At 40.4% G+C, this 27764-nt stretch overlaps 1 protein-coding gene across 4 annotated transcripts in view; it reads left to right on the forward strand.

Annotated features, from left to right (window-relative positions):
* Positions 1-27764, forward strand: part of LOC126471067 (regulator of nonsense transcripts 2-like) — a 235293-nt gene that overhangs the window by 144607 nt on the left and 62922 nt on the right. For all 4 annotated transcript variants that reach the window (XM_050099136.1, XM_050099135.1, XM_050099138.1 and 1 more), the window contains 5 exons: positions 722-881; positions 998-1145; positions 10164-10382; positions 15719-16048; positions 16134-16292. In XM_050099136.1, coding sequence (XP_049955093.1) covers positions 722-881; positions 998-1145; positions 10164-10382; positions 15719-16048; positions 16134-16292 — 1016 coding nt within the window. The remainder of the gene's footprint in view (positions 1-721; positions 882-997; positions 1146-10163; positions 10383-15718; positions 16049-16133; positions 16293-27764) is intronic.

The following is a 27764-nucleotide window of genomic DNA, read 5'->3' on the forward strand; positions in this document are numbered from 1 at the left end:
GGTATCTCCCCCACCACCTGTCCCCCCCCCCCTCTCTCTCTCTCTCTCTCTCTCTCTCTCTCTCTCTCTCTCTCTCTCTCTCTCTCACACACACACACACACACACACACACACACACACACACACACACACACTCACTCTGCAGTGCATGCAAGCCATGCGTGCACCAAATCTACAAACTTTGTAGATTTTATGTAAATGTGAAGTGTTTTTTAGTACTGCAAGGACAATCAACTTCACCACTGGATGGTGACTGTTAGGTGTTGTGGGATCTGACCTGGATAGTTACACTAATAATTTTTTTGTTTTGTAAAAACTTGTCACCATAATTAATAGTTGAACTTTGAAAGAAATAAAATGCATGTGTATTGATGTCATCTAAAAAATGGTGTTGTGTACATCTTTGAACAAACACTGTCCTGCACTCATTTAAACTTTCAGCTTCGAGGTGATCAAAATTGCTGCTACTGAGGACAAGACTACAAAATCCTGTTCAGTTCTGTCTCAGGGTCTGTGCAAATTGCTTGTTATGCCAAACATACTGGGTGGCAGCTTGATGTTAATTGTGTCTGTGTGTTTGTTTGTTTGCATTTCCTCAGTATTTTTTGTTGTTCTCTAATTTTCATTATTGCAACAACCATCTTGATGTGCAGTAACTATCAACCACATGTCATTACTGTAGTGATACCAAATTTAATCTGTATGTAACTGAATTTTCCAGAAATAGAAGAAACTGAGCCTTCAGCTGTAAGCAATAAAGTTTTAATAGAATCATTTCTGTCTGCTCTTCCCAACTGTGTAAACCAAGAAATGATAGACAGTGCAGCTATTGATTTTGCAATGAACTTGAATACCAAACACAACAGGAAGAAAGTTGTGAGGTGAGACACAAATTGTTTCTAAATTTGTATTATGGCTTTGTTTGAGGATGTTTTAGACTTACGAATTTATGAATTTCTTAGGTTCTCAACCTGTGCACCTCTTTCATGGTTTTCAGGGCATTGTTCAATGTACCTCGTATTCGTTTAGATTTACTGCCTTTTTATGGACGATTTGTTGCTACGTTACACCCTGTGCAACCAGACATTTCGGAAGATCTTTGCCAGCTTTTGAAGCAAGACTTTAAATATCACATCCGCAAAAAGGTTTGTGTTTGTAATTTAATGTAGCCTGTTTTGTGGAATAATAATTAGAAGTTGCTGATGGAAATAGTGTTCATCTTTTCTTTATATTTATGCTTGTTATTAAGTTCCTGAATCCTATACTCTGCAAGAGAAGTCTTAAGGTACCGAAACTATATTAGCTCCAAAACTACATGGTAACTAGTTTTAGTTCATTTTATGGAAGAAAGCCACCATTTACCAATAACTAGATTATGTAAATTAGAAGTTCCAAATAATGTATTTATCTTATGGTTTAATAGTGTTGTGTATTGAAAGTAAAAAATATGAAATATATGTACAAGTGTTGAAATTCTCATTATGTTTGTGATGGACTCACAGTGCTGCTACAAAAATCAACACTGGAGTGGGTTCACCCTGGTGCAAGCATTGAAAGTAACATGTTGCACTCACTGATGTAAGAGACGGGTGCGGATGAGGGTTGGGAAACAGGATAGAAGAGGAGAGGGGTACTGCCAGGAGAAGACTGCAGATGTTGATTCATAGACCCATAAACCAAACTAAAGTGCGAGGAAGGGGGGGGGGGGGGGGGGTGAATGGAGTGTGGTGGTAGGAGTAAAGACCTTGTGGGGAAAGGAGGGATGCAGGTGAAATGGTGGGCACAGGAGCATTATTTTGCTGTCTGATTTATTGATGGCTGGCATGAAATGAACTGATAATTTATTTGGGGGGGGGGGGGGGGGGGGTTATTAAAGTCAAAAATTACTATTATGTACCAATTATGAAGTGAAGGTAGTTCAGGAGCATAAACACCATTAATTTAGTGCTTTTATTTGTATTATGATGAAAGCAAATACTTATATACAATATTTGTGGACAAATGTGCACAATGATAAGGTTGTATAAGCTTACATTTCATATGTTGTCGTCTGATCCATTAGATTGCGTCATCTGATGCATGGTGAATGTCCATTATCATTGCTTTGTATGCTTGAAGAGGACAATCGGCAATGATATGGTGCACTGACTGTAAGGAGGTACCATAATCACAATTTGTAGACTAATTTAATGTTAACCCAAAACAGAAACAGTAATCAGCAACTCTTTAGGCCTTAGTAGATATTGCCATTTGACACCCACCTTCTTTCCAGCACACCTGCCTTCTTTCAATTATACCAGAGTAACTTATGCAACCCATCGCAGCATTCACTAGTTGTGGTTCAGTTGTTAGCTGGACAAACAAGCAAGAACTCCTATGCAACCATCTTACTCTTCTCATTCAGTTAGAAGCAGCAGGCCTATAATATAACATGATAAAGTACAACTTTTCCCAGAAGGCGTGGAAAATAGTATCACCTCTCAAATGAAGGACTTTGAAATATGTTTTATGCTCACATATTATGACTTTTCTGCAGACCGAAAAGTCTCCTTTGTAGGTAGCGGCATGGATTCCATTAAGAATGACCACGTGAAACCCAACTCACTGTTTTCATCCACAAGATCCAGAAATCTGTGAGGACAGGGCGTGAGTCATGCTTGAGTAGCTCAGTTAGTAGAGCACTTACCCGCGAAAGGCAAAGGTCCCAAGTTTGAGTCTTGGTCCGGCACACAGTTTTAATCTGCCAGGAAGTTGCTTCTATGTCCTCCCTCAATCTGACCTGATAGGGATCCCAAACGCTCGAGCAGTACTCAAGAATAGGTCGTATTAGTGTTTTATAAGCGGTCTCCTTTACAGAGGAGCCACATCTTCCCAAAATTCTACCAATGAACCGAAGACAACTATTTGCCTTCCCCACAACTGCCATTACATGCTTGTCCCACTTCATATCGCTCTGCACTGCTACGCCCAAATATTTAATTGACACTACTAATGGAGTATTCAAACATTACAGGAATCTTTTTCCTGTTCATCTGCATTAATTTACATTTATCTATATTTAGAGTTAGCTGCCATTCTTTACACCAATCACAAATCCTGTCCAAGTCATCTTGTATCCTCCTACAGTCACTCAACGACGACACCTTCCCATACACCGCAGTCAAATTCCTCAGTGGTAGAACCTTTGTCTGGGGGAGGATAATGATAGAGTCGTCAGCTTTTAGGGACCATGGAGCCTGGAATTCTGCAGAGGACACGTTAGGGTCATGTTGTAGGGACCTTAGGAAGAGTTGTGAAGCAATGCTGGATGTAAGGAATTCTTGAAAGGCTTGTAAGGGATGATTTTGAGGTAGTGGCAGTGGATCAAGTTGGGATCGTGGTCAGAACTATTCAAGGCAAAGTTCAATGTCAGCTTTGCTGTTGGAAAGGTTTTGGGATTGGGTTGCAAAATGGTATTTCCAGTTGACATTCCTTTTGAAGGAACAAAGCAGCGTGATCAAATGCAGGTTTAGGGCTGAAAGTGAGACCCTCAGATAATACATATAATTGAGGGGTGGAGAGTGCTTTAGACGAGAGGTTGAGGACACTATACTGTTGTGACTGGTTCTTGTGATTATGAGTTATTCTTGGTCTGGGAGGCAGTGGTGAAGGTAGGATGTGAAGGAGAATAGCTATGTTCGGTTTGTAGGAGAGGAGCGGTGGTCGATGGTGTGGCTGTTTAGGGAGCTGCAGAGGACAGTAAGGAAAATACCACTGTTCAGGTAGTTCAGGAGAAAGTGGGATAGGTTTTTGAGGTGAAGTCTGGCATGTTGTTGGAGTTTGAAGTTGGCTTAGCAGATGATACCATCAAAGGAGACATGATGGGGAGATAACTGCATGATTTTATAGAAAGAGAGAAGTCTGGTGGAGTAGAAATTGGCTGATGAGTCATATAGGTCACAGATTAGGTGGGTAAGAGCAAGAGATTGCCGTATTTGAAACTGTCAAGGGACAATGCTTCCGAGTGAGAAGATTAAACCTGTAATAATTCCGATACAGTATTGCTAGTGTCCTGCTTTCCACAATCAAGTCGTTTAAATGGTGCAAAGCAATATGAGGTATAACGAACATATTAGAACTGTGGTAGTTATTGGGAGAATTTAAAGAAAGAGTGGTTCACCTGTGAAGTAGACCGCATGTGGAACGCTCGTGCGACCTGATCTTCAGTACTGGTCAAGTGTTTGGGGTCCGTACGAGGTCGGACTGAAGGAAGACATTGAAGCAATTCAGAGGCAGGTTGCTAGATTTGTTACCAGTAGGTTCGAACAACATGTAAGTGTTAGAGTGGTTCAGGAACCCAAATGGGAACCCGTGGGGGGTATGTGACATTCTTTTCGAGAAATGCTATTGAGGAATTCTGGAGAACTGGCATTTGAAACTGCCTGCATAACGATTCTACTGCCAGCAACATACATTTTGTGTAAGGACCACAAAGATAAGATACGAGAAATTAGGGCTCATATGAAGGCAGACAGACAGTCGTTTTTCCCTCACTCTATTTGTGAGTGGAACAGGCGAGGAAATGACAAGTAGTGGTACAGGGTACCCTCCATCATGCATTGTACGTTGGCTTGCAGAGTATCTACGTAGCTGTAGATGTAGACAAGCAGGTTTCAAGAAGTGTGATCTAAGACCTTAGTTTTTATAGTGCAGAAGCACCTTTTTTATAAGAATGGATGTAATATGTTCAGATGTGTGTGAACTGCTAAGGGACCAAACTGCTGAGGTCATCGGTCCCTAGACTTACACACTACTTAAACTAACTTATGCTAAAAATAACACCTACAACCCATACCCCAGGGAAGAATCGAACCTCCAGTGGGAGGGGCCGCGCAATCCGTGACATGGCGCCTCAAACCACACGGCCACTCCATGGAGCTATGTAATATATGATGGGATTTGTCATGGCAAGAGAGGACAGTTTGGAGTGTTAAAAATTGTGGGAGTGGCAAAAAGGATAAGCAGAGGGTGGATAAAAGATAGAAAAATGGAATAAAATCAAGCAAAAAATTCGGAAAAATTCATACAAAAATTGTGAGAACAGAGAATGGTTAACAAGAGGTGATGAGTGAGTGAGAATTTCTCACCAGAAGAGTGCTTTATATGATATGGAAAAAATGATTGGAAAAGTTTTGAAAAGAGACAAAACAGAAAGAGAAAGTAATAGGAAAACATGTAAACTACTTAGTTTGGCAGTTAAGAAAAAAGAACATTTTGACAAAAAACACACACAAAAGTGTGAAAGAATTACACATAGACAAGATAAGGGGAGGATGGGAAAGAAAATAGCTGTCAAATTTGCGAATTAATTTGTGAAAGACAGTCAGGAGAAGTCCCTGCAGTGTACTGAACTGTAAATTGTTACAGTCAAATTCATAAATAACAATGGAATAGTTTGTGCAAATAAAAATGGACCCCTCTACATGCATGGAAATCAGTACTAGAAAAGATATAGGGGCAAAGTTTTGATTAATCTTGATGATACAGATAAATAAATGAACGGATTAGCACGTAAGGTAGAAAACAGACAACAGTTTGAGCAAGACAGGTGACAACACGGACTGTCAAGAGAGTTACATCAGAAGGAATGATGGCCACATAGGCTAATATAACAATGAAAACAATCAAATTTTGACAATATAATTTCATTTGGATAGATAAAAAAAATCTGCTCACCAAGCGGTGGTAGAACACACATAAAAGAAGGATGTAATTAGGCAAGTTTTCAGAGCAAGCGGCTCCTCCTTCAGGCAGAAGGGCTCAAGGTGAAGAAAGACAGGTGAAGGCAAAGGACTGGAAAGGTCTAAGAAAAGGGGTAGATTTTGGAAAATTCACCCAGAACTGCAGGTCAGGTGAGACTTACAAGATGAGATGAGAAGGAAAGGCTGATTGCTGGGGACTGCAGCGGACGAGATTTGGAAACTTGAGAGCTTATATGTGGAAGGCAGAGATTGCTGCTAAAACATCATGTATGAGTTAATAAGAGTGGAAAACTAAGTGCATTGTATGTAACAGAGGTGGGATGGGGATGGTGAAAAATAGACAGGTAAGAAAATGAAAGCTGTAGAAAACTAAAACAGAGTGAAGAAATTAATGTAAATTAAAGCCAGGTGGGTGGCGAGAACCAAGGATATCTTGTAGAGCTCATTCCCACCTGCAGCGTTCTGATAAACTGGTGTCTGGGGAAGAATCCAGATGGCGCATGTGGTGAAACAGGCACCAAGGTCACGATTGTCATGTTGTAGAGCATGCTCCGCATCAGGATATTGTGTGTTGTGCTGGTATACACCCTCTGTCTCTGCCCAGTCATCCTAACTGGTAATTTTGTGGTAGTCATGCCGGTGTAAAAGGATGAACAGTGTTTACATAACAGCTGGTATATGACGAGTCGTTTCACAGGTTGCTCTCCCTTTCATAGTATATGTTTTGCCAGCTACGGGGCTGGTAAAGGTGATGGTAGGAGGGTGCACAGGGCAAGTCTTTTAACAGGGACGGTCACAGGGGTAGGAGCCATAGGGTAGGGAGATGGGTGCAGAAGGAGCACGGGGTCTGAAAAGAATATTGCAAAGATTGGGAGGGTGACGAAAAGCTATTCGAGGTGTGGTGGGCAAAGTCTCGGACAGGATGGATCTCATTTCAGGGCATGATTTTAGGAAGTCATGGCCTTGTGGAAGTAGCTGAGTACTACATTCCTGACCAGGATAATACAGAGTGACATGTGGTGTGCTCTACGTCCAGAGAAGGCTGAGGTGAGAATGGTGGTGTATTGCTGTAAAATGTCTGCATCCAAACAAACATGTTTGCCTTGAATGCCAAGGCTTTATGGGATGGAACGTTTGACCTGGAAGGATGGCAACAGTCAAGATGTAAGTACTGTTGTTTGTCAATTTGGACAAAAGTGTGTAGCTGGCCTGCGGTGAGGATGAGGTCAACATCACGGAAAATGGCATGGGATATCGTGTGAAATTTAATTGGGAGAACTTCTTCAGAGATTCCAGGAATTTTTACAGGTCAGCCTCACTGTGAGTCCATATGGTAAAGATGTCATCAATGTATCTAAACCAAACCAGGGGCTGCAGACCCGTGGACCCCAGGAGTGCCCCCTCCAAGTGACCCATGAAAAGGTTGCCATAGGAAGGAGCCATCCTGGTTCCCATGGCCGTACCCCCAATCTTTTTGTATGTCTGCCCCTCAAAGGTGAAGTACTTGTTGGTAAGTATACAGCTGATTAAGGTGAGTAGAAAGGATGTTATAGGCTTGGAATCAGGGGAGCACTGCCTGAGGAAATGTTCAGCAGCAGACAGACCATGCTTGTGGGGGATGGTGGTGTAGAGGGAGATGGCTTCAGTGTTGACAGACAAGGTGTGTGGTGGGTGTGGGAAGGGCATGGATTTCAGACTATGTAGGAAATAGCTGGTATATTTGATATAGGAGGGAAGTCTTTGTACTATAGATTGCTGGTGCTAATCAACTAAGGTAAATATACGTTCGGGTGTGCTTTTAAACCAGTAGGTATAGGACAGCCAGTATGATTGGGTATGTGGATCTTAGGAAGAAGGTAAGAGGTAGGGTGCATGGTTTGGGTGGGGTAAGAAGTCTTGTGGCTTGATGTATTAGTCCTTTTGAGGAGCTTGAGGTTTTATGGATGGACTTCAGGTCAATTTGAATCATGGGAATGAGATCTTGTTGGCAGATGCTGTATGTAGAGGTGTCAGACAGCTGGCTTAGATCATCGCTAATATACTCCTTTCAGTCAAGTACCATAGTGGTAGAACCTTTGTATGTGGAAGGATAATGATGGAGTCATCAGCTTTTAGGGAACGTGGAGCCTGGTATTCTGCACATTATGGTCTAGGTGTAGGGACCTGAGGAAGGGTTGTGAAGCAGTGCTGGATTTGAGGAATTCTTGAAAGGCTTGTAAGGGATGATTTTGAAGTAGTGGTGGTGGATCAAGTTGGGATCGTGGTCAGAACTGTTCAAAGCAAAGTCCAATGTCAGGTTTGCTGTTGGAAAGGTTTTGGGATTGGGTTGCAAAATGATATTTCCAGTTGATATTTTGTGTGAAGGAAAGTAGGTCCTTCAACAAAGCAGTGTGATCAAATGCTGGTTTAGGGCTGAAAGTGAGACCCTTGTGTAATACAGATAATTCAGGAGTGGAGAGTGCTTTAGACACTATACTGTTGTGACTGGTTCTTGTGATTATGAGTTATTCTTGGTCTGGGAGGCAGTGGTGAAGGTGGGGTGTTAAGGAGATTAGCCAGGCTCGGTTTATAGGAGAGGAGTGGTGGTCGATGGTGTGGCTGTTTAGGGAGCTGCAGAGGACAGTAAGGAAAATACCACTGTTCAGGTAGCTCAGGAGAAAGTGGGATAGGTTTTTGAGGTGAAGCCTGGCATGTTGTTGGAGCTTGGAGTTGGCTTGGCAGATGATACCATCCAAGGAAACATGAGGGGGAGATAACTGCATGATTTTATAGAAGGAGAGAGGAAATTGGCTGGTGAGGCATATAGGCCACAGATTAACTGTATAAGAGCAAGAGATTGCTGTATTTGAAACTGTGAAAGAGCCTGGAGTAGAGTAGGAGTGCATCAAGAAGCAGGAACTACCCTATGGATCATACCCCTGTGACCGTATTCTCAGACACTGGTTTATCAGAACTCTGCAGGTGGAAACAAGATCTACAAAATGCCCTTGGTTCTCACCACGCACCTGCCTTTAATTTATATTAATTTCTTCCGTCTCAGCATTTCTTCACAGTAACAACTCCTTTAGTCACTCTGTTTTAGTTTTCTATATCTTTCATTTTCTTGCCTGTCTATCCCCCCTCCCCCCACCACCTCTGTTACAACAGTGCACTTAGCTTTTCACTCTTATTAGCTCTTACATGCTGTTTTAGCAGTAATCTCTATCTTGCCTATTACCCTGTCTTTCCACCCTTAATTGCACAGGTTTTCAAATCTCGCCTGGTGCAGTCTCCAACAGTCAGTCTTTCCTTCTCGTCCTGTCCAGTAAGTCTCCTCTGACCTAGAGTTCTGGGTGACTTTTCCAAAATTTACCCCTTTTCTTAGACCTCTCCAGTCTGTTTCCTTCACCCTTCTTGCTTCACCTTGAATCCTTCTGTCTGAAGGAGGAGCCACTGGCTCAGAAAGTTTGACTAAATACAACTTTCTTTTTGTGTGTTTTCTCCCACAATTTGGTGAATAGGTTTTTTATCTATCCACTTACATTAAATTGTCAAAAATTGATTGTTTTCCTTGTTATAATTTATTGATAGATGTACTTACATGGCACTGTTGGAATCCCTAACTCTTTACAAAAAAATTATAGTGGGCTTGATTATTCTTTTTATTTATTTTTCATATGGCCCTTTTGTGTAGTGTTAATATTGAGTCCATGTTCTGTGCATTTGATTCCCAATGTATGACACCATTGCTAAGAAATGAATGTGTCTTGGAATAGTATGTAAATGTGAGGTAGTTATTGTTGGACACTGATGACATTACTCGAATGGCGTAATGTGCTGATGGTAAGTGTCTTTGCTATTATTTTCATGTGTTCGTTCCACTTCAGCTGTCAGTCAGTATTCATCCTTAAAATATGTATGTTTGTTGCACAATCTGTGAAATTATCATTTGCATTTAATGTGACAGTGTTATTTTCCCTCTTCAAACTGAAACTCAAGAAGTTTGTTTTATTTATGTTCAGTGTTAATTTATTACTTCTTGATCTGCTGTAAACATCCCAGAGGTTTTCATTTGCTTTCTCTACTGGAAGTTCTGGTGTTTTATCTGTAATTTTGCTATCATTTGCAGAGGGAATTTTTTCCTCATGCCTAACTTTGTGTGGCAAGAACTGTAATGGTTGTGAGACACTACTGTGAAGAACTCCTGTATTAAAGTATTTTTGATGTGGTTAATGTTTTACTACATAGTTCACTTCATTTGAAGCTCTATCCACAGTACCCTGTTTTCCAGACATCAGAAGTGTGTGCAGAAGTACTTTTAGGTTAATTGTACTATACTCGTGTATAAGAGTATTTGTGTGTTTGTATATTAATAACTAATGTACATGTACTGTGCCCTTAAAACTCCCATAATGTAATTTTTGCTGTTTGTGTTTATTTTAGGATCAAATGAACATTGAATCAAAAGTTAAAGTTGTTAGATTTATTGGGGAATTAGTGAAATTCCGCATGTACTCCAAAATTGAAAGCTTATATTGCCTGAAAGTGCTAGTACAGGATTTTACACATCATCATATTGAAATGTGCTGCAATCTGCTAGAATCGTGTGGAAGGTTTCTTATCCGGCATCATGATTGTCATCAAAGAATGAAAGTTTATTTGGTAAGTATTAATATATTTGTGTGATTCCATAAAAAGTAGTCTTTATTTGTTATTGAAATAAAATCCAATGTACCTCGGTCTACATATGCAAGGGATCTCCACCTCTGCCCATCTCTCACCAGCTGTCCTTGTCCTTTCTTACTTTCCATCTTTACCTTCTTCATTAACCTTCATAAGTGATTTTTTGATACCAGCTGGTTACGTCCAGATTACATCAGTTTCTACTGTTAATCAATCTCCTCCAGCAGCTTTGTGCTTAATCTTTTCACCCAAATGGTTGATTTTTGGTTCCTGTCTGTTGTGGTTGCATTTTCTACTTATCTTGTTTGCCCGTATTTAGCATTTTGTTTACAAGAGTTGGAGCTATAGTTCCGTGTCGAGATAGAGATAAGTCTGTTTGCAGTTACATGTCTCCTCCCTTGTGGAGAGAGTTCATTTTGATTCCATTAAACAAGTGGTCTGCTGTCCTTATGCTTCCCTAATGTATTCTTCCCTTTTTCTGTTCACACTATTGATTTAACTTGAGTACATAAATTTGGCTGCCTGCTCTGACAGAATTCCATGAGTGGGAATTAATATCCTGCATCACATTTCCTAGTAATTGCGGTATCAACTTTCCAGCATTTATCTCTGTTCCTCCTTTCCTCAGCTCCTACACACAGAAATTTATATGCTGTAGGTTTTTTCCAATAGAAGCTACTATCATTAGATCTCCTACAAATGCCAAAATGGTCAGGTTAACTTCATAATACAGTCAGTGTATACTGCAGAAAGCAGGGTAATGAGGCAACAGCTTAATTGAATTCATTGCCTTACAATAATTTCAGCAGATACCTGGTTTCCCATTTTCTCGTGGCTCCTACAGTGTATGCTCAGGCTCCGAATATATCTTCACATACTCCACTTTCCTGTAGGAAATTAAGAGTTAAGTTTGTGGTACCCTGTCACATTCTTGCTCCAGATCCTAAACAGCAGCGTGACAGATTTTGTTCTTCTTCAACAGTTTTCAGGTAGCCATCCTGACTGTGAGCATGAGATCTCCAGTGCCTTTATTTAGCCAAAGCCACAGTGCCCGTCTCCTAATTTGCCTCCCAGCTCTTTTCTTAGTCTATCTTCTAAAATCTCCAAGGAAAGGTTCCATCATCAACAGCAAAGAAATATCTCTATGACTGATATGTTCACGATTTCTCATTTCATAAATGTGGAAATTATTACCATCTTTCCAGTTGTGCGGGATTTTCTTTGTCTACCGATTGTTGTAATTTTAAATGACAGAACTTCTACTTCCTCATATAAGATTTTAATTACTTTTGCTGTGATGCCATTGTGGTGGCCCTTCGCTGCAATCGGTTTTAGCAGTCCGACCCCATCCTGTTTGCATGTAGCTTGCTGCAGCCATCTGCTCATACGATGAAGTTTTTTCTTCATGTGCCTCTGCTTCTGCCCGAAGCTCTCAGTTCTGCTGTGCAACTGGACACCATCAACTATGGAGGCTGGCTAACACGATGAAGACATTAGCTACGCACCTTGCTTCTGTCAGCTTAACTTTCTCAGTTCACATCTTGTTGAGGCAACAGCACCAGTCTTTGGTCCTGTGCTTGCACTGTGACAGATACGCCATGTGGTGTGGACTTTTTATCTCAAATAGTTCAGTACATGGTACGGGGTCCATTCTTAGTTGCTTGTGGCAGAAGTGTTGAGAATAACCTGTGCCATTCCATCTCGACACCTGCAACACAGCACGGTGCGTGAAGCAACACATCACACAGCAAGATAATCTGTTCCACTGGCAAGTGTGTGTACCCGTGTGGGTACTAGTCAAGATTCAAGCTCCTACCAGCCATGGCCAATATCCCTGTGTGAATATAGTGTATCATTCAACTGAACCCTGCCCTGTGGCCATTTCCCCAAGACAGACATTAATTAGTTCTGAACCTTGTGGCTCCAAATGTGTGTTGGTGCTGCTGAACACTGGATGACTGGTTACTATGCATACACACTGTCTCCAATATTGTTTGTAAATTCTGTATTTCAAGCTCCCATGAGAGAATTGATTATTTTCGGTGCACTTGGTGCTGTTAAATCACTTGTTGTTAGCTCAAGCCACTGAATTAGTGACTTTTTTTCTATGGCTCCACTCTCGTGTTGGACTGTGTGCAGAGTGTTTTTCTGGGCAAATAGCTACTAAGAATGCTATTCTTACTGTGCCTCATACTGCCATTCTTTTCTTTAGTAATCATCAGATTAGCAAGGGAAATGAATACTGTGCCTCATGCTTTCAAGTGCAATTGAGAACTATTAATTCTTGAGATTGTAGTGGTTAGTTAATTCATGAAAACAGTTTCTTTTTGTCTTAAACCTCTCATGGATAATATTTATTGTGCCAGTGCTGAACATGCCTGTTCCCACTTGCTCAATTTTAGCTAATTTTATGTGGATTACATAATTTATTTAGTTAGGGACCAACATTCCTACACATCATTCCTTGCAACCTCTCGATTGTATCCTTTAACAGCTACCTACTTTTCACTTAATTCACATCTTCAAACAATGGAAATTCCAGGTTGGAATATCAACAATGTAGGAAAAGATAAATTGTTACTCACAGTAAAGATGACATGTTAAATTGCAGATAGGCACAATTAAAAGACAATTATGCATAAGCTTTCAGCCACAGCCTTCATCAGAACAACAAAGAGAAACACATACCCTTCATACATACAAGCAAGCACACCTCACGCACACATGACTGCCAACTTTGGCAGCTTGTACCAGAATGCCCATTCTGGTCAGAGCTGCTGGAGTTGGTGGTTATTTGTGCATGAGGTGTACTTGTTTGGTGAATGATCTTCTTTGTTGTTTGACAAAGGCTATGGCTGAAAGGTTGTGTGTAGTTGTCTTTTAATTGTGCCTGTCTGCAACTTAACTCCATATCTTCTTCAGCTTCACTTCTTACCAAGACCTTCCTCTCCGGTACTCTTTCCAGTGCTTGTTTCACAAATTCAGCAGTTCATGGAAATGTATTGCTTATTTTTGTGTCTGTTAAGATGTTTCCTTTTTTGTTGTTTATGAATTGTAGGAGGGCATTCCTTCTCCTTTCCTTGTGCCTTTGAAAATGCTGCAGAATAACTTGTGATTTCCTATGTAAGTCTTTCTCACATTCTCTCCAAATTCTTGCAGTGTTCTATTTATCACTTACTGTACAAGGCCTTTTATGTTGTATTTTTAAATTTGTATGTCTGAAAATTGCCAATATCCTTATTTCAGAAATATTTCTTCAATATCCCCACCCCCACCCAAAAAATAAATAAAATAAAATAAATCTCACTCCTTCTTCGTCTCTCTTGATTGTTCCTCGGTAAAGAGCTGTTTTCTTATTTCTTGTCAGACTTACATGTATTTTCTTGTTCACTGCCCTGTACAAAAGAAACTGCTAACAACAGTTTTGTCAGTTCCCTGACTAAATGAAATGAATCTACTTGTGCCTACGAGAACTTATTTTATGTATTAGTGTACATGCAGTAATGGCCAGGATTCGACTCTAGAGATTTCTATCTGAGTTTTCCATTTTCTGAAGTCTGTGCCAGTAGAAATCAACAAATTAACAGTTAAAAGTAACAGCTTTTTACATGCTATGCACAAGCAGAGAGGAAATACTCCTTTTTTGAGTGTTGTCAAACTCTTAAATCTGAATTGTACAGAACCATATGAGTAATACCATACAGCAGCATCCCTAATAGTGGAAATACTAAATTTGATAATGAAATTATGTTTTAGAATTGAAGTTAGTCATTTCTTGTGGTGTCATTCTTTGTTTTCGAATGTTTGCTAAGTAAGGACACAGAGTGAAGTCAGCAAAATATTTATCTTAACTGTCAATGTTAGACTTTACTCATCTGTTGGTATCTCTGTTTTTTTTTTTACATGTGCGTCTTTGTGGACATATGTTAGCAACATTTCTCATCTTGTAAGGGTCTTGGAGGACTCTGAAGGAAACACAAGTATTCACTTTTCACACCCTTATTTGACCTCTTTCTTCCTTTTTTTCTCCCTGTCCTTTACCTGTATCTTCACAGGCTTGGCACATTAATTTTGGATTTGACAATGTTAGTGGTAGATGGTGGTCATATGTCCATTATGTCACATGGAAATACTGTAGGTAAGAAAGTGTCGTGCTTAATTAAGCTGCAAGTGGAGTTATTTGATATCTCGACAACACTATCGCAAATAGAGCCATTCAGACATCTTTGCTTAACTGTTTTAACACAGAGTGCTCAGTTGCTACTGCATATACTGCTTCTTCTCATATTATGTGCAAGAGTGGTGTGTTAATGAGACATTTTAGTACATTTCTAGTTTCACTGAAACTTTACTTCTGACTCTGAACAGAATTTATAATCAAAGAAATGACACTGTCAGTGCATCAGCTCTCTATATTCTGACCATTCCTGTCTATAAGAGGAATGTCATTCCTATGTCCGTGTCATTCTGTGATACTTAAGCCTTCTTGTTTTTCCTTTCTGTTGTTTTGCTTGGTTATGGTGCTATTAATAGCACTTATTGAACAGGAAGGAAAGGGGTCACTTCATTTAAATTTTAAGATTGTTCTGCTAAGCTTACCAGACAAGATATTAGTCACTCCTTAAATTAGCACACTGGTCATTTTTGAGCTCCGTAGAGATTGTAGATCTGGTACCTGGCTGTCACATTACCTTCTGCCACTGACGTAAGTCATGACAGTCTGCATAGTAAGGTGGAGCAATGTGACAAAAGGCTGAGAGGAGCTATCACATTTAAACATGCCTATGACCACACTGTCACTGAAGTTGCCCGATTTGTCAATGTATCAATTGTAGACTGTCAGACGTGCCCACAAGGAATGGTGAATCACACATGGTCATGTAACTCCTTTTAAATGACATAGGGTGTTCAGCATATAGATGAAATGCATGTCGGTATATACTCGTTGGAAGTAGCAGTGAATAAACCTGCTCACTTTATTATGTTTTTCTAAGTCTATGCTTAATTTTTTGTGTTCCTAAGTCTTCCACAAGGTATAGGGTGGTAAATATTCATACTAATGAATTGGGAGGAGAAAAATTTACATGGTAATTCCAGTTGTTTGCTAGTGGCATATATATTTACCAGTGTTACTTAAAGGTTTAATGCTACTTATGACAATGCCTGTGGTAATAAGTTTCTTTGTATTTGTTTTTGGTTTTGATTTGTTGTTATTAACCATTACAGTACCATAGGTAACCCATTAATTCCATAGAATTATTCTTTAATTGGTGCAGGAAACCTCTAACAGTTATACTTCTCAATTTTTATTTTAGGAACAAATGATGCGTAAGAAGGCTGTAATGGCTCTGGACTCTAGATATGTTACAATGATTGAAAATGCATATTACTTTGTGAATCCACCAGACTCGTCACTGTCATCCAAAAAGGAAAGACCACCAGAACATGAATTCATAAGAAAGATCCTCTATCAGGATTTAACAAAAACAAACATCGACAAAATTCTGAGATTAATGAGGAAACTGGATTGGAATCAAGCCGATGTTGCATCGTATGCTATTAAATGTCTCACTTACGCTTTCAAGGTTAAATATTTCAATATCCGCTGTTTGGCAAATCTGTTAGCAGGTTTAGTTGCTCATCAGGTAAGCTACTCGTTCTACACACCTCAGCTGATTTTTCAATAACCAACGAATTTGTTAATATATCTTGTCTCTCTCTGTCTTAAAGGAATTTGTTGGCACCTATGTTGTTGATGGAGTGCTCGAAGACATTAGACTTGGTATGGAAGTGAATCTTCCAAAATACAATCAACGACGTGTAGCAATGATAAAATACCTTGGTGAACTGTACAACTATCGAATGGTTGAAAGCAGCAACATATTCCAGGTATGCATAAAACGAAAAGGTTATTTTAAGGTGGTCGGTATCCTGTAACTTCCTACACCCCTCTACCCACCCTAACCCCTCTTCATTCCTTATTTCCATTCCTCCTTACACCATCTGTTCTTGCCTCCAGCCGGTCTCTACCCTACCATAACCTCCATGTATGCTCCCTCCCCCACTAAAAAAAAATCACTAAAAAAAAATCTACCTACACCCACTCCCCCTCTCAGCATGATGTTAAAAAACACAAACTATAATAACAAGTATAAGAGTGTATTTCCATAGTGACATATCAGTAAAACAAGGAACTCCAGTAAACAGGTTTTATTGTGTTCTTAACGTATAATAAGTATGTGTGAAATTAATCACCCGACTTTATGATCTACCTATGTCTGGTGGAAGTGTTTCTAAAATCATTGATTTTTGGAAGTGGAGGAACTTGGTTCATGTCTTGTTAAGACCCTTTCACACTAAAAAATATTCTTTAATATATTTCCTAATTATAATGTGGTGCAAAATAGAGTAATTAATTAATTATTATAGGCACTGTTTATTGTATTAAGTGGACATAATTGAAATAGAGAACTCTTAATTTGAAATGCGCCAAAATGTCCCATTTGGGACATGCAACAGACTATTCACAAATAAGCACTGCAGGAATACAACTTTTTAATACTTCTGTACTGATTTATGCACATTTAATCTACATAGTACTGTATTTCAATACAAGATTGATGACTTGTAGGAATATTAATGTGATTTCATGCTTTCATTAGCACCTTCAAATCTGAACGTCTGTTTATAGAAAGATATAGTGACGTGATCTGCTTCTACATCTAGTTGGGAAAGGAGTTTTTGCTCATCACTTATTTTTGCTAGTTTCAGTTTTTTTCCCCATGACAAGTCTGGCACATTCATGGAAGACCACTTTTTCCCTCTTTTCAGTAGACTATGACCACAAGACTGGTATACTCCTGCCTACATTAAACTTTATTTCAATCAATAATGAGTACCTTCATACCAGTGATTTTGAAGCCCATCTGTGACTTAAAATGGGAATTTGCAATATGTTTCCAGTCAAAAAATCCCCAATCAGTACCCAGCACATAAACCTGACCTACCTTTTGGGAAATCAAATTATAATCTTCTGGCATAATGACTGTTTCTATTTTTTGAGCATTTTTTCTGTCCTGCCAAAAGCATTGTCAGGAAAGTAGCCATGTTCTCGTACAGGATAAATTATTTCAAAAGTTACACCATACTGGTAAGCAAGTTTACTAAGCATATTCAGTATGGTTTAATTTTTATTTTCAACCAACATCCATCATAAAAAAATTAATTTTTCTTGTATGTCTGTTCTCAGTACAAAATTGATATAAAAAATGGAATACAGCCCTAGATACTTATGAGCTACGGCTTTAAGCATCACCTTCAAACCCTAGAAAGAAATGTGTATCATTCAAAGTTAATTTTGATTTACCACCAAAATGGTGAACTAAAGCTAAATAATATTGCCATTCCTGAAGAGCGTAAAATGCTTCACCCAAAGATGTCGAGGCAATGACTGGTTTTGCACGAGTTCAAAAACAAAACATGTAAAGGTTTTGCCATCTGCTTACAAACAAACAATTCATCCTTCATTTCTTCATTATTCTCACACATGATTCTTTGTAGTGCACCTCTGATGAACAGGCACTGGCCACTATGCTGCTTGTCTCGGGTCAGACGCATAGTGGATTTTTTTTGTCTATTGCTTCTTCCGCTAGTTCTGCTGCTCAGAGATCCATTCTTTCCACATTCACTACCAGTGAAGTCTTCACAGTAACCATACCATGGAGGCCTCACAGGATTCTATTACCTGGGCCTGGTGAGCCTCGGCTTTTTTATGAGGTTTTTACTCCTCCCCAGCCTCCTTCCTCATCAGTTGCACAATGAGGAACCAGGCTCGGGACCAGCATAGCGGAATTTTTTATTATTCATTTTTTAATAAATACAAATTGTGAAATAATTACGAAAATGAAAAAGGAAAATATAACTCACAGTACAAATACCAATTACATACTAGCTATGTTAGGGCTACATAAGAGCATATAGTAGCTATCCGAAGAGAACTATTTAAACAGAGGCAGAATCAAGAAATGTAATACTCATTTATTAAAAACAAATGAGTACAGAATAAATCATTATAAACTAGAAATTAAAATGACAATTAAAGGACAATGGTCTGCCAGTGTGATTGAGGCACCACCTACAAGTATGTGTATGCAGTGGGGCCGATGCCGATGTGGGTACATGCAGTTTACCACGAGGATAGTATTAGTGCAAGTCATGATCTTCCATTTAGAACACATTTAAACTGACCCACCACAACAAAGCCCCCAAAAACCAAACTTGCACTATGCTTATTTTCGTGGGCCGTTTTTCTTTCAACCTCCGATAGGCTATAAATAAAAGACAAGTTCATAGAAACCAATTATTTTACTACCAGAAGTTTTGTACATTTATGCTTACTTTTCAACATAATCACTGAAAAGATTGAGACATTTATCGTACTTGTGGCCAAGCTTTGCAATACCCTCTTCAAAAATGTTGCCGTCAATGATTTCAAATGAGCATTGACGTTGGTTTGAAGATCTGCTTTGGTTTGAAAGTGCTGCCCTCCTAGCCACATCTTCAGTTCAGAGCAAAGGTGAAAGTCACTGGGTGACAGGTCAGCAACTGGAAGCAGTTAATTCCATAAATTATCGGGGAGTACACATTAGGAGTGATTTAAAATGGAATGATCATATAAAGTTGATCGTCGGTAAAGCAGATAACAGACTGAAATTCATTGGAAGAATCCTAAGGAAATGCAGTCCGAAAACAAAGGAAGTAGGATGCAGTACGCTTTTTCACCCACTGCTTGAATACTGCTCAGCAGTGTGGGATCCGTACCAAATAGGGTTGATAGAAGAGATAGAGAAGATCCAACGGAGAGCAGCGCGCTTTGTTACAGGATCATTTAGTAATCGCGAAAGCGTTACGGAGATGATAGGTAAACTCCAGTGGAAGACTCTGCAGGAGAGATGGTCAGTAGCTCGGTACGGGCTTTTGTTGAAGTTTCGAGTACATACCTTCACCGAGGAGTCAAGCAGTATATTGCTCCCTCCTACGTATATCTCGCGAAGAGACCATGAGAATAAAATCAGAGAGATTAGAGCCCACACAGAGGCATATTGACAATCCTTCTTTCCACGAACAATACGAGACTGGAATAGAAGGGAGAACTGATAGAGGTACTCAAGGTACTCTCCGCCACACACCGTCAGGTGGCTTGTGGAGTATGGATGTAGATATAGATGTAGGACTGTATGGTAGATGATCAAAAATGTCCCATTGAAATTGTTCAAGGAGCCGTTGGGTTGTGCTAGTAGTGTCTGGACGACCAATGTCATGGATCAACACTATTCCTGAAGTCAGCATTCCTCTTCATTTGTTTTGAGTGGCTCTCCGCAAACATCGTAAAGTTGCACAATAAGCAGCTGCATTGCATTGATGATGGTTCTGGGCTGCATAAATTCTACATGCAACACACCATTTTGGTCCCAAAACACAGTAGCCATAACCTCCTATTGTTGAATGTTTGTTTGAATTTTTTTGGTTTGTTTGGTGAATTTCGATGCATCCATTGTTGTGATTTTCATTTTGTTTCTGGTGTGTCGTATTGGATCCAAGTTTCATCTCTAGTAACAATTGATTTCAAAACGTTCTCTCCTTCATCGTGATAATGGTCAAGGAAATTCAAAGCTGACGCCATTCGGTGACTTTTGTGGGTGTCTGTCAACATTTTTGGAACCCAACAACCACAAAGCTTTTTGTAGCCTAAGTGTGCACTAACAACAGAGTGTACGACAGATCTTGAAACTTCCTGAATTTCCATAGACAAAGCAGTTATGGTGAACCTACGATTTTCTCTAACCATTCTGTCAACTTGTTCAACAAGGTCAGCTTTAACGATGGACTTACGTCCCTGACCCCCCTTCATCATGCACGTCATTTCAACCGTCTTTAAACTTTCAGCACCATTCACGCACAACACCATCAGTCATAAAGTTATCACCATACACTCAGCTCATTCTCTGATGTATTACTGCTGCACTATTCCCTTCTGCTTGCAGAAACCGAACTACACTTTGTAATTCACACTTGGCAGGAGCAACAAAGATGGCAGCCATGTTTACGTGGCTGTAGTGCAACGCAGTCTAATGCCTTGAGGTCGGCAATGGTGGGGTGCATAGTACAAGAGCTGTGCAGTAGCCTACAGCACACGTCCACTTTCTGCCACTCACGTAGCTTCTATACTAAGTGATTGGAGGTTTAAAAAAAAAAAAACGGACCTTGTAATAAGTTCATTAAAACTATTGAAAAGTTTTCATTCATTTCACATTATAATTCTGTTGGGGAGGTTCGTGTGCTCTTTAAAATGAGTTTCAAATGAACAGCGTATCTGGCTGGTCACAGTTATTGCATTTGATCTTGTACACTCTTGAATTATGAAACCCATCACATTTTGGACTGATTAGGTGCTGAAAGTGTGCTTTTCACATGTTAGTTGTTTGAAAACCGACGCTGATGTTAGTTTTTCAAAAGCACGGTTCAGTCATTTTGGCACTTGACCGTTAGAACCGTCATTATAAATTTATTGCATATATCTTATTTTGTGGAGCAGTGCAATGAAAACAGTACTGCTACGGATCTCGCTCTATCTGCTGCCACCAACAGCTGTGGTGGCGATGATAAGCCTGAAAATGGTCTGAGGAATGGGCTGAAACCGGTTGCTAATAAATAAAAAATCGAAAATGCAATCGACACCGTTTTTTATCAGTTTTTAGCATCCTATACCTTTACAAATTTCATCTTGCTGCAATGGCAACCACAGGAGATGGTGGATCATAAATTGAAAAAGGCTTTCTTATACCATTGTGAATTTTAAAAATGTGCATCACTTGTAACGTCTGTGCTTGTCAGTTTCCTATAAATCCCAAATGCGCACTTATTAATTTTTATAGTGATAACCAGGTGAAAGGAATTAATGAAACAATACTGTGAGTGATGTTTCAATTATGTTTAAAGGTAACAAATGTGAAATAAATAGTATGCTACCCTCTTAAGCAATATGCCCCCAAAATTAATTTTACTCTAGAAATAGAAAGAATTGTTCTGGTACTTTGCTTCACCTGTTTGAAGCTTGTGTTAAGGAGCACATATACTCCCAGAGTAGAACTGCTTTTGGTGTGCACATTGCTACTGAGGTACGTACAATGCAGGCTGTTGGACATAGTGTGGAGGTGCTGCACAATGCACTCAAAGGAAGGACGCTTGATTTGTTAAGGAAATAGAAATTTAAACGGGTATGAAAAAACCTCCTGTATTAATACTAAATGAACAGCACAAACTGAATCAAAACCTTTTTCAGTATTTTTGATGGCCTTATGTAATAAACATGTTGCAAGTTTCGCTTTTGGAGGCTTTGGTGTGGTGGACTGGTTTGAATGTGTTCTGTATGGAAGACTGCAACTTGCACTGCTGTCTTCCTCATGGCCCCACTACATACGTGTACTGGGAGGTGGTGCCTCAAGTAACATTGGCAGACCACAAGCCTCTAATTGTCATTTTAATTAGTTGTTTATAATATTTTGAATCTGTACTCATTTGTTTTAAAACATGCATATTATATTCCTTGATTCTACCTTTGTTTAAATACACTCCTGGAAATGGAAAAAAGAACACATTGACACCGGTGTGTCAGACCCACCATACTTGCTCCGGACATTGCGAGAGGGCTGTACAAGCAATGATCACACGCACGGCACAGCGGACACACCAGGAACCGCAGTGTTGGCCGTCGAATGGCGCTAGCTGTGCAGCATTTGTGCACTGCCGCCGTCAGTGTCAGCCAGTTTGCCGTGGCATACGGAGCTCCATCGCAGTCTTTAACACTGGTAGCATGCCGCGACAGCGTGGACGTGAACCGTATGTGCAGTTGACGGACTTTGAGCGAGGGCGTATAGTGGGCATGCGGGAGGCCGGGTGGACGTACCGCCGAATTGCTCAACACGTGGGGCGTGAGGTCTCCACAGTACATCGATGTTGTCGCCAGTGGTCGGCGGAAGGTGCACGCGCCCGTCGACCTGGGACCAGACCGCAGCGACGCACGGATGCACGCCAAGACCGTAGGATCCTACGCAGTGCCGTAGGGGACCGCACCGCCACTTCCCAGCAAATTAGGGACACTGTTGCTCCTGGGGTATCGCCGAGGACCATTCGCAACCATCTCCATGAAGCTGGGCTACGGTCCCGCTCACCGTTAGGCCGTCTTCCGCTCACGCCCCAACATCGTGCAGCCCGCCTCCAGTGGTGTCGCGACAGGCGTGAATGGAGGGACGAATGGAGACGTGTCGTCTTCAGCGATGAGAGTCGCTTCTGCCTTGGTGCCAATGATGGTCGTATGCGTGTTTGGCGCCGTGCAGGTGAGCGCCACAATCAGGACTGCATACGACCGAGGCACACAGGGCCAACACCCGGCATCATGGTGTGGGGAGCGATCTCCTACACTGGCCGTACACCACTGGTGATCGTCGAAGGGACACTGAATAGTGCACGGTACATCCAAACCGTCATCGAACCCATCGTTCTACCATTCCTAGACCGGCAAGGGAACTTGCTGTTCCAACAGGACAATGCACGTCCGCATGTATCCCGTGCCACCCAACGTGCTCTAGAAGGTGTAAGTCAACTACCCTGGCCAGCAAGATCTCCGGATGTGTCCCCCATTGAGCATGTTTGGGACTGGATGAAGCGTCGTCTCACGCGGTCTGCACGTCCAGCACGAACGCTGGTCCAACTGAGGCGCCAGGTGGAAATGGCATAGCAAGCCGTTCCACAGGACTACATCCAGCATCTCTACGATCGTCTCCATGGGAGAATAGCAGTCTGCATTGCTGCGAAAGGTGGATACACACTGTACTAGTGCCGACATTGTGCATGCTCTGTTGCCTGTGTCTATGTGCCTGTGATTCTGTCAGTGTGATCATGTGATGTATCTGACCCCAGGAATGTGTCAATAAAGTTTCCCCTTCTTGGGACAATGAATTCACGGTGTTCTTATTTCAATTTCCAGGAGTGTAGTTGACATGTGATAACTACTGTATACGGTTAAATAGCTACTACTTAAATAGCATTTGTATTGTGAGTTGCACTTTCCTTTTCCATTGTCATACTTATTTCATAATTTGTGCTTAGTATCGTATTATTAAATAATTCTATTGTGTTGGTTGAATTGTGACTGTGCATACTTGCACATCACCTACCAATTCTAGCACAAATTTTTTATTGGCTCTTACAAGCACACTTTGCAGTTAGTATTCTAATGACCTCAGATGGTGACAAACACTGTTTTTGTATTACGTTATTGCATAGTTGCTTCAGAGTTCGTGAAAGTATGTTCCATCTATGCAGCTAATTGGAGGCAGTTCGTTTATGGTCATGCACGATTCTTTTCTTTTGTTTGCGAAGCGTCTTTAGTGGCCTGTAATACATGTTTGTTTTTATACATATTATAAATGTATTATGTGGTTGGTACAATATGATACTTTGTTATATTTTGACATGTTCTTCTCCTGTTTTTCAGGTTAGAATCAACTTTTGTAACATGAATTTCATGATGTGAAATTATCGTTCAGTGTTACTTACTATTTCCAGCACTGTTAGCCCATGTATGTGGTCCTGGAGATGTGTGTGTTGGTCTCCATGTTCCAGTTGGACTAATGAACACATCTCCAAGACCGCGTACATGGGCTAACAGCACTGGAAATCATAAGTAACATCAAACGATAATTTCACATCACAAATTTTGTGCTACAAAATTTGATTCTAACTGGAAAAACAAACATGTATTACAGGCCACTAAAGATGCTTCGCTAATAAAAGAAGTGAAATGTGTGTGGCAATAAACAAACTGCCTTCAATTAGTTGCATAGATGGACATATATTCATGGTTACAAACACATTTGACCGACTTTGCACACTTTCGTATTTCATGTTCTTGATATTGACGTGCTAGAATTTGTAATGAGGATGCCTAAAACTGTGTACTTGGGTACGATTCTTAATAAGTGTGGTATGTTTCTTTATATTTTATATTTTTCTGGCCTAGTGCCTTTATTTTTAATGGAAGAATATGTGTTGTTCATGCTCATAGGTTCAGAATTACACTTTGTAACTTGTTGGTGTATGCCAGCAGTATGCTGAAACTCAGCTCATTCATTTTTGTGCAATTACGATGACTGCTGTGAGAAACTGGTACGTTTGCAACAAGGAGGATTGACTATAGTGCTCCCCATATGCACAACAGGGGTCCTGGATGTTTTATATGAGAACATGCATCATAGTACATATTGTGAAGTGAACAGCAGTGTTGTCCCATTGAGCAGCTCCTGTAGATCACGCAGATCAGAGCTCATTGTCATTGATGTGTGCACTCCATGAAGTGGGATATTTGAAAGCGATTGAATCTTGAAACTTATTTTATATCCAAACAGCATACCTCCAGACATGGGTTTCTTATCAAAACCGTATCTACTATACTTGGACCAGTCAGACATGTCACTTTGAGGTCACTCTACAAACACCTTAAAGTTGACAGTACGATTCATAAACAAATGAAGAACATGAGGCACTGCATTTTCTGAACCACTTACAGCACAGCAACATAAGCTGGTTCCTGTGTCAGTGCAAGCACATTACTGGCTTTCAGTACATAAACATTGATTATCGTTGTGCAACCATCTTCTTTTATGTAGCTGTGCTCTTTTACTGCTTTGATTACAGGTTTTGCTTATTGAAAAAGTCACCAAAAAGACGTCATTCACTGAGTGCCAATGCATCAGTTTGTGGTGTGCCATTAAATAGTCAGGCTTTAGAATTACTTTGAAGGACATGTGAATTTTATGATCAAGAAAAGAATTGTTTCTGTTTCATATCCATCTCTCAGTTACTGCTCGTAAAATTTTAGAGCATACCTCGAAAATTGTAGGACTTACTGAAGTAAGTGTAACGAGGAAAGAGGTGCTACTTCAAGAATTACATGATACTGTAGCAAACCGTGTGGAACAAAGGCCCTGTGGAGAAAACAGTGTATTTTTAAGTACCCCTGGAAAGGGGGGAGGGGGAAGAGCCATGTCCAGTTCCAGATCTCAATTCATTCTAAACCGATGCAGTTTGTTGCCACATTTATGGATATTATAGTAGGAAAGGATACCCCACAGTTGCAAAGTTGGTAGTTTCTTTAAAAGAATGTGAAGTTTAAGAGGAGGAGGGGGGGGGGGGGGGTCTGTATCTAAATGGTGTTGTAAAGTATATGCTTTCCCTTTAAAAAATTTGATGGACAAAAACTATTACTCAAAAAAAGCTCATGTTGTTGTAGCTCATAGTATCTTCCTTCATAATATTATAGAAAGGGATCTCCATTCACTTACACACTGAGGTGACAAAAGTCATGGGATACCTCCTAATATCATGTTGGTCCACCTTTTGCCCAGTGTAGTGCAGCAGCTCGATGTGGCGTAGACTGAACAAGGCATAGACTCAACAAGTCGTTGGAAGACCCCTGCAGGATTATTGAGCCATGCTGCCTCTATAGCCATTCATAATTGCAAAAGTGTTGACAGTGCAGGTTTTTGTGCACAAATTGTCCTCTCAGTTATGTCCTATAAATGTTTAATGGGATTCAGATCTGTTGATCTAGGTGGCCAAATCATTTGCTCGAATTGTCCAAAATGTTCTATAAACCAGTCACGAACATTTGTGGCCCGGTGACATAATTGTTTGGGAGCATGAAGTCCATGAGTGCAAATAGTCTCCAAGTTGCTGAACATAACTATTTCCATTCAATGATCAGTCCAGCTGGACCAGAGGACCTTCCCATTCCATATAAACACAGCCCAAACCATTATATGGCACCACCAGCTTGCATAGTGCTTTCTTGGCAACTTGGGTCCATAGGTTTGTGTTGTCTGCACCACACTTGAACCCTACCATCAGCTCTTGCCAACTGAAGTCAGAACTCATCTGATGAGACCATGGTTTTCCAATCATCTACAGTTCACCCAATATGGTCACAAGCCCAGGAGAGGCACTGCAGGTGATACCGTGTTCTGAGCAAAGGCACTCGCATTGGTCATCTGCTGCCATAGCCCATTAACATTAGATTTCGCCACACTGTCCTAACGGGTGTGTTTGTCATACTCCTTACATTGATTTCTGCACAGCATCACTTCTTTGTTGGCACTGACAACTCTACACAAATACCGCTGCTCCTGGTCATTAAGTGAAGGCAGTCGACCACTGCATTGTCCATGGTGGGAGGTAACACCTGAAATTTGGTATTCTCAGCACACTCTTGACACTATAAATCTCTGAATATTGAATTCCATGATTATTTCCGAAATGGAATTTCCCATGCATCTACCATTCCACATTCAAAGCCTGTTAATTCACATTGTGCAGCCATAATCATGCCAGAAACCTTTTCACATGAATCACCTGAGTACCAGTGACAACACACTGTCCTTTCATACCTTGTGTACGTGATACTACCGACATCTGCATATGTGCATATCACTATCCCATGACTTTCCTCGCTTTGATGCTGGAGAAGCAATTGATCCATGCTAGACGAATGACACTCCAAATAGCAGTGGTCATCAGCCAATGGAAAGAGGAGCTTGATTAATTGAGGTCCGTACAGGTTCTTCAAAATGTTTGGTGCACGAAGGACTTTAGTATTCTGATCAAGAGAAACCTGTGATTAGCATGAGGATATGTACCACTCCTGATTTCTGCAGTGGTTTAAAATTTATTGCTCCAGTTTAGTGTTACAGTAGAGTTTGTAATTGATAATGCAGCTTATCTTTCAGTGGTATTAGGCTCATTCCATGCCAAGGAGTCTAGAGGTACTCACATAACCGTAACTGATTTTGTATGAACATTTGCATGTGTTCCCAGTAAACAATGGTAAAGTTTCACAATCACTAATTCAATTCTTCTGGAGATATAGTCATTTGTTTGACACCATAACGCAGCTATCAGTAGTGCACCCGTGAGTTTTCGGCAACTTTGAGACATAGGATCTCCTGCAATATGTTCTTGAAAGAAACAAAACTGGGCCATTTTGTTCAACATTGTGTGCTCTCTTAGTGAAAAAAAAATTATATGGGTAATGTGACACAAAGTTGGCCGAAATAAGACATTGGGGGGGAGGGAGTGAAGTTTAGATTTTTATATCCCAGATTTAATTGCGGGATAAACTGGAAGCTTTCTATGTAGTAAGTACAAGGTGTTAGAATATAAAATTTCATCCTCCTACTCCTTTTCGATTGATGATCTTTCTAAAAATACCAAAAATGGCTAAAAACGACCTATTGGAAATGAGTCCAT

The sequence above is a fragment of the Schistocerca serialis genome, chromosome 3, assembly GCF_023864345.2.
Source record: "Schistocerca serialis cubense isolate TAMUIC-IGC-003099 chromosome 3, iqSchSeri2.2, whole genome shotgun sequence".
NCBI lineage: Eukaryota > Metazoa > Arthropoda > Insecta > Orthoptera > Acrididae > Schistocerca > Schistocerca serialis.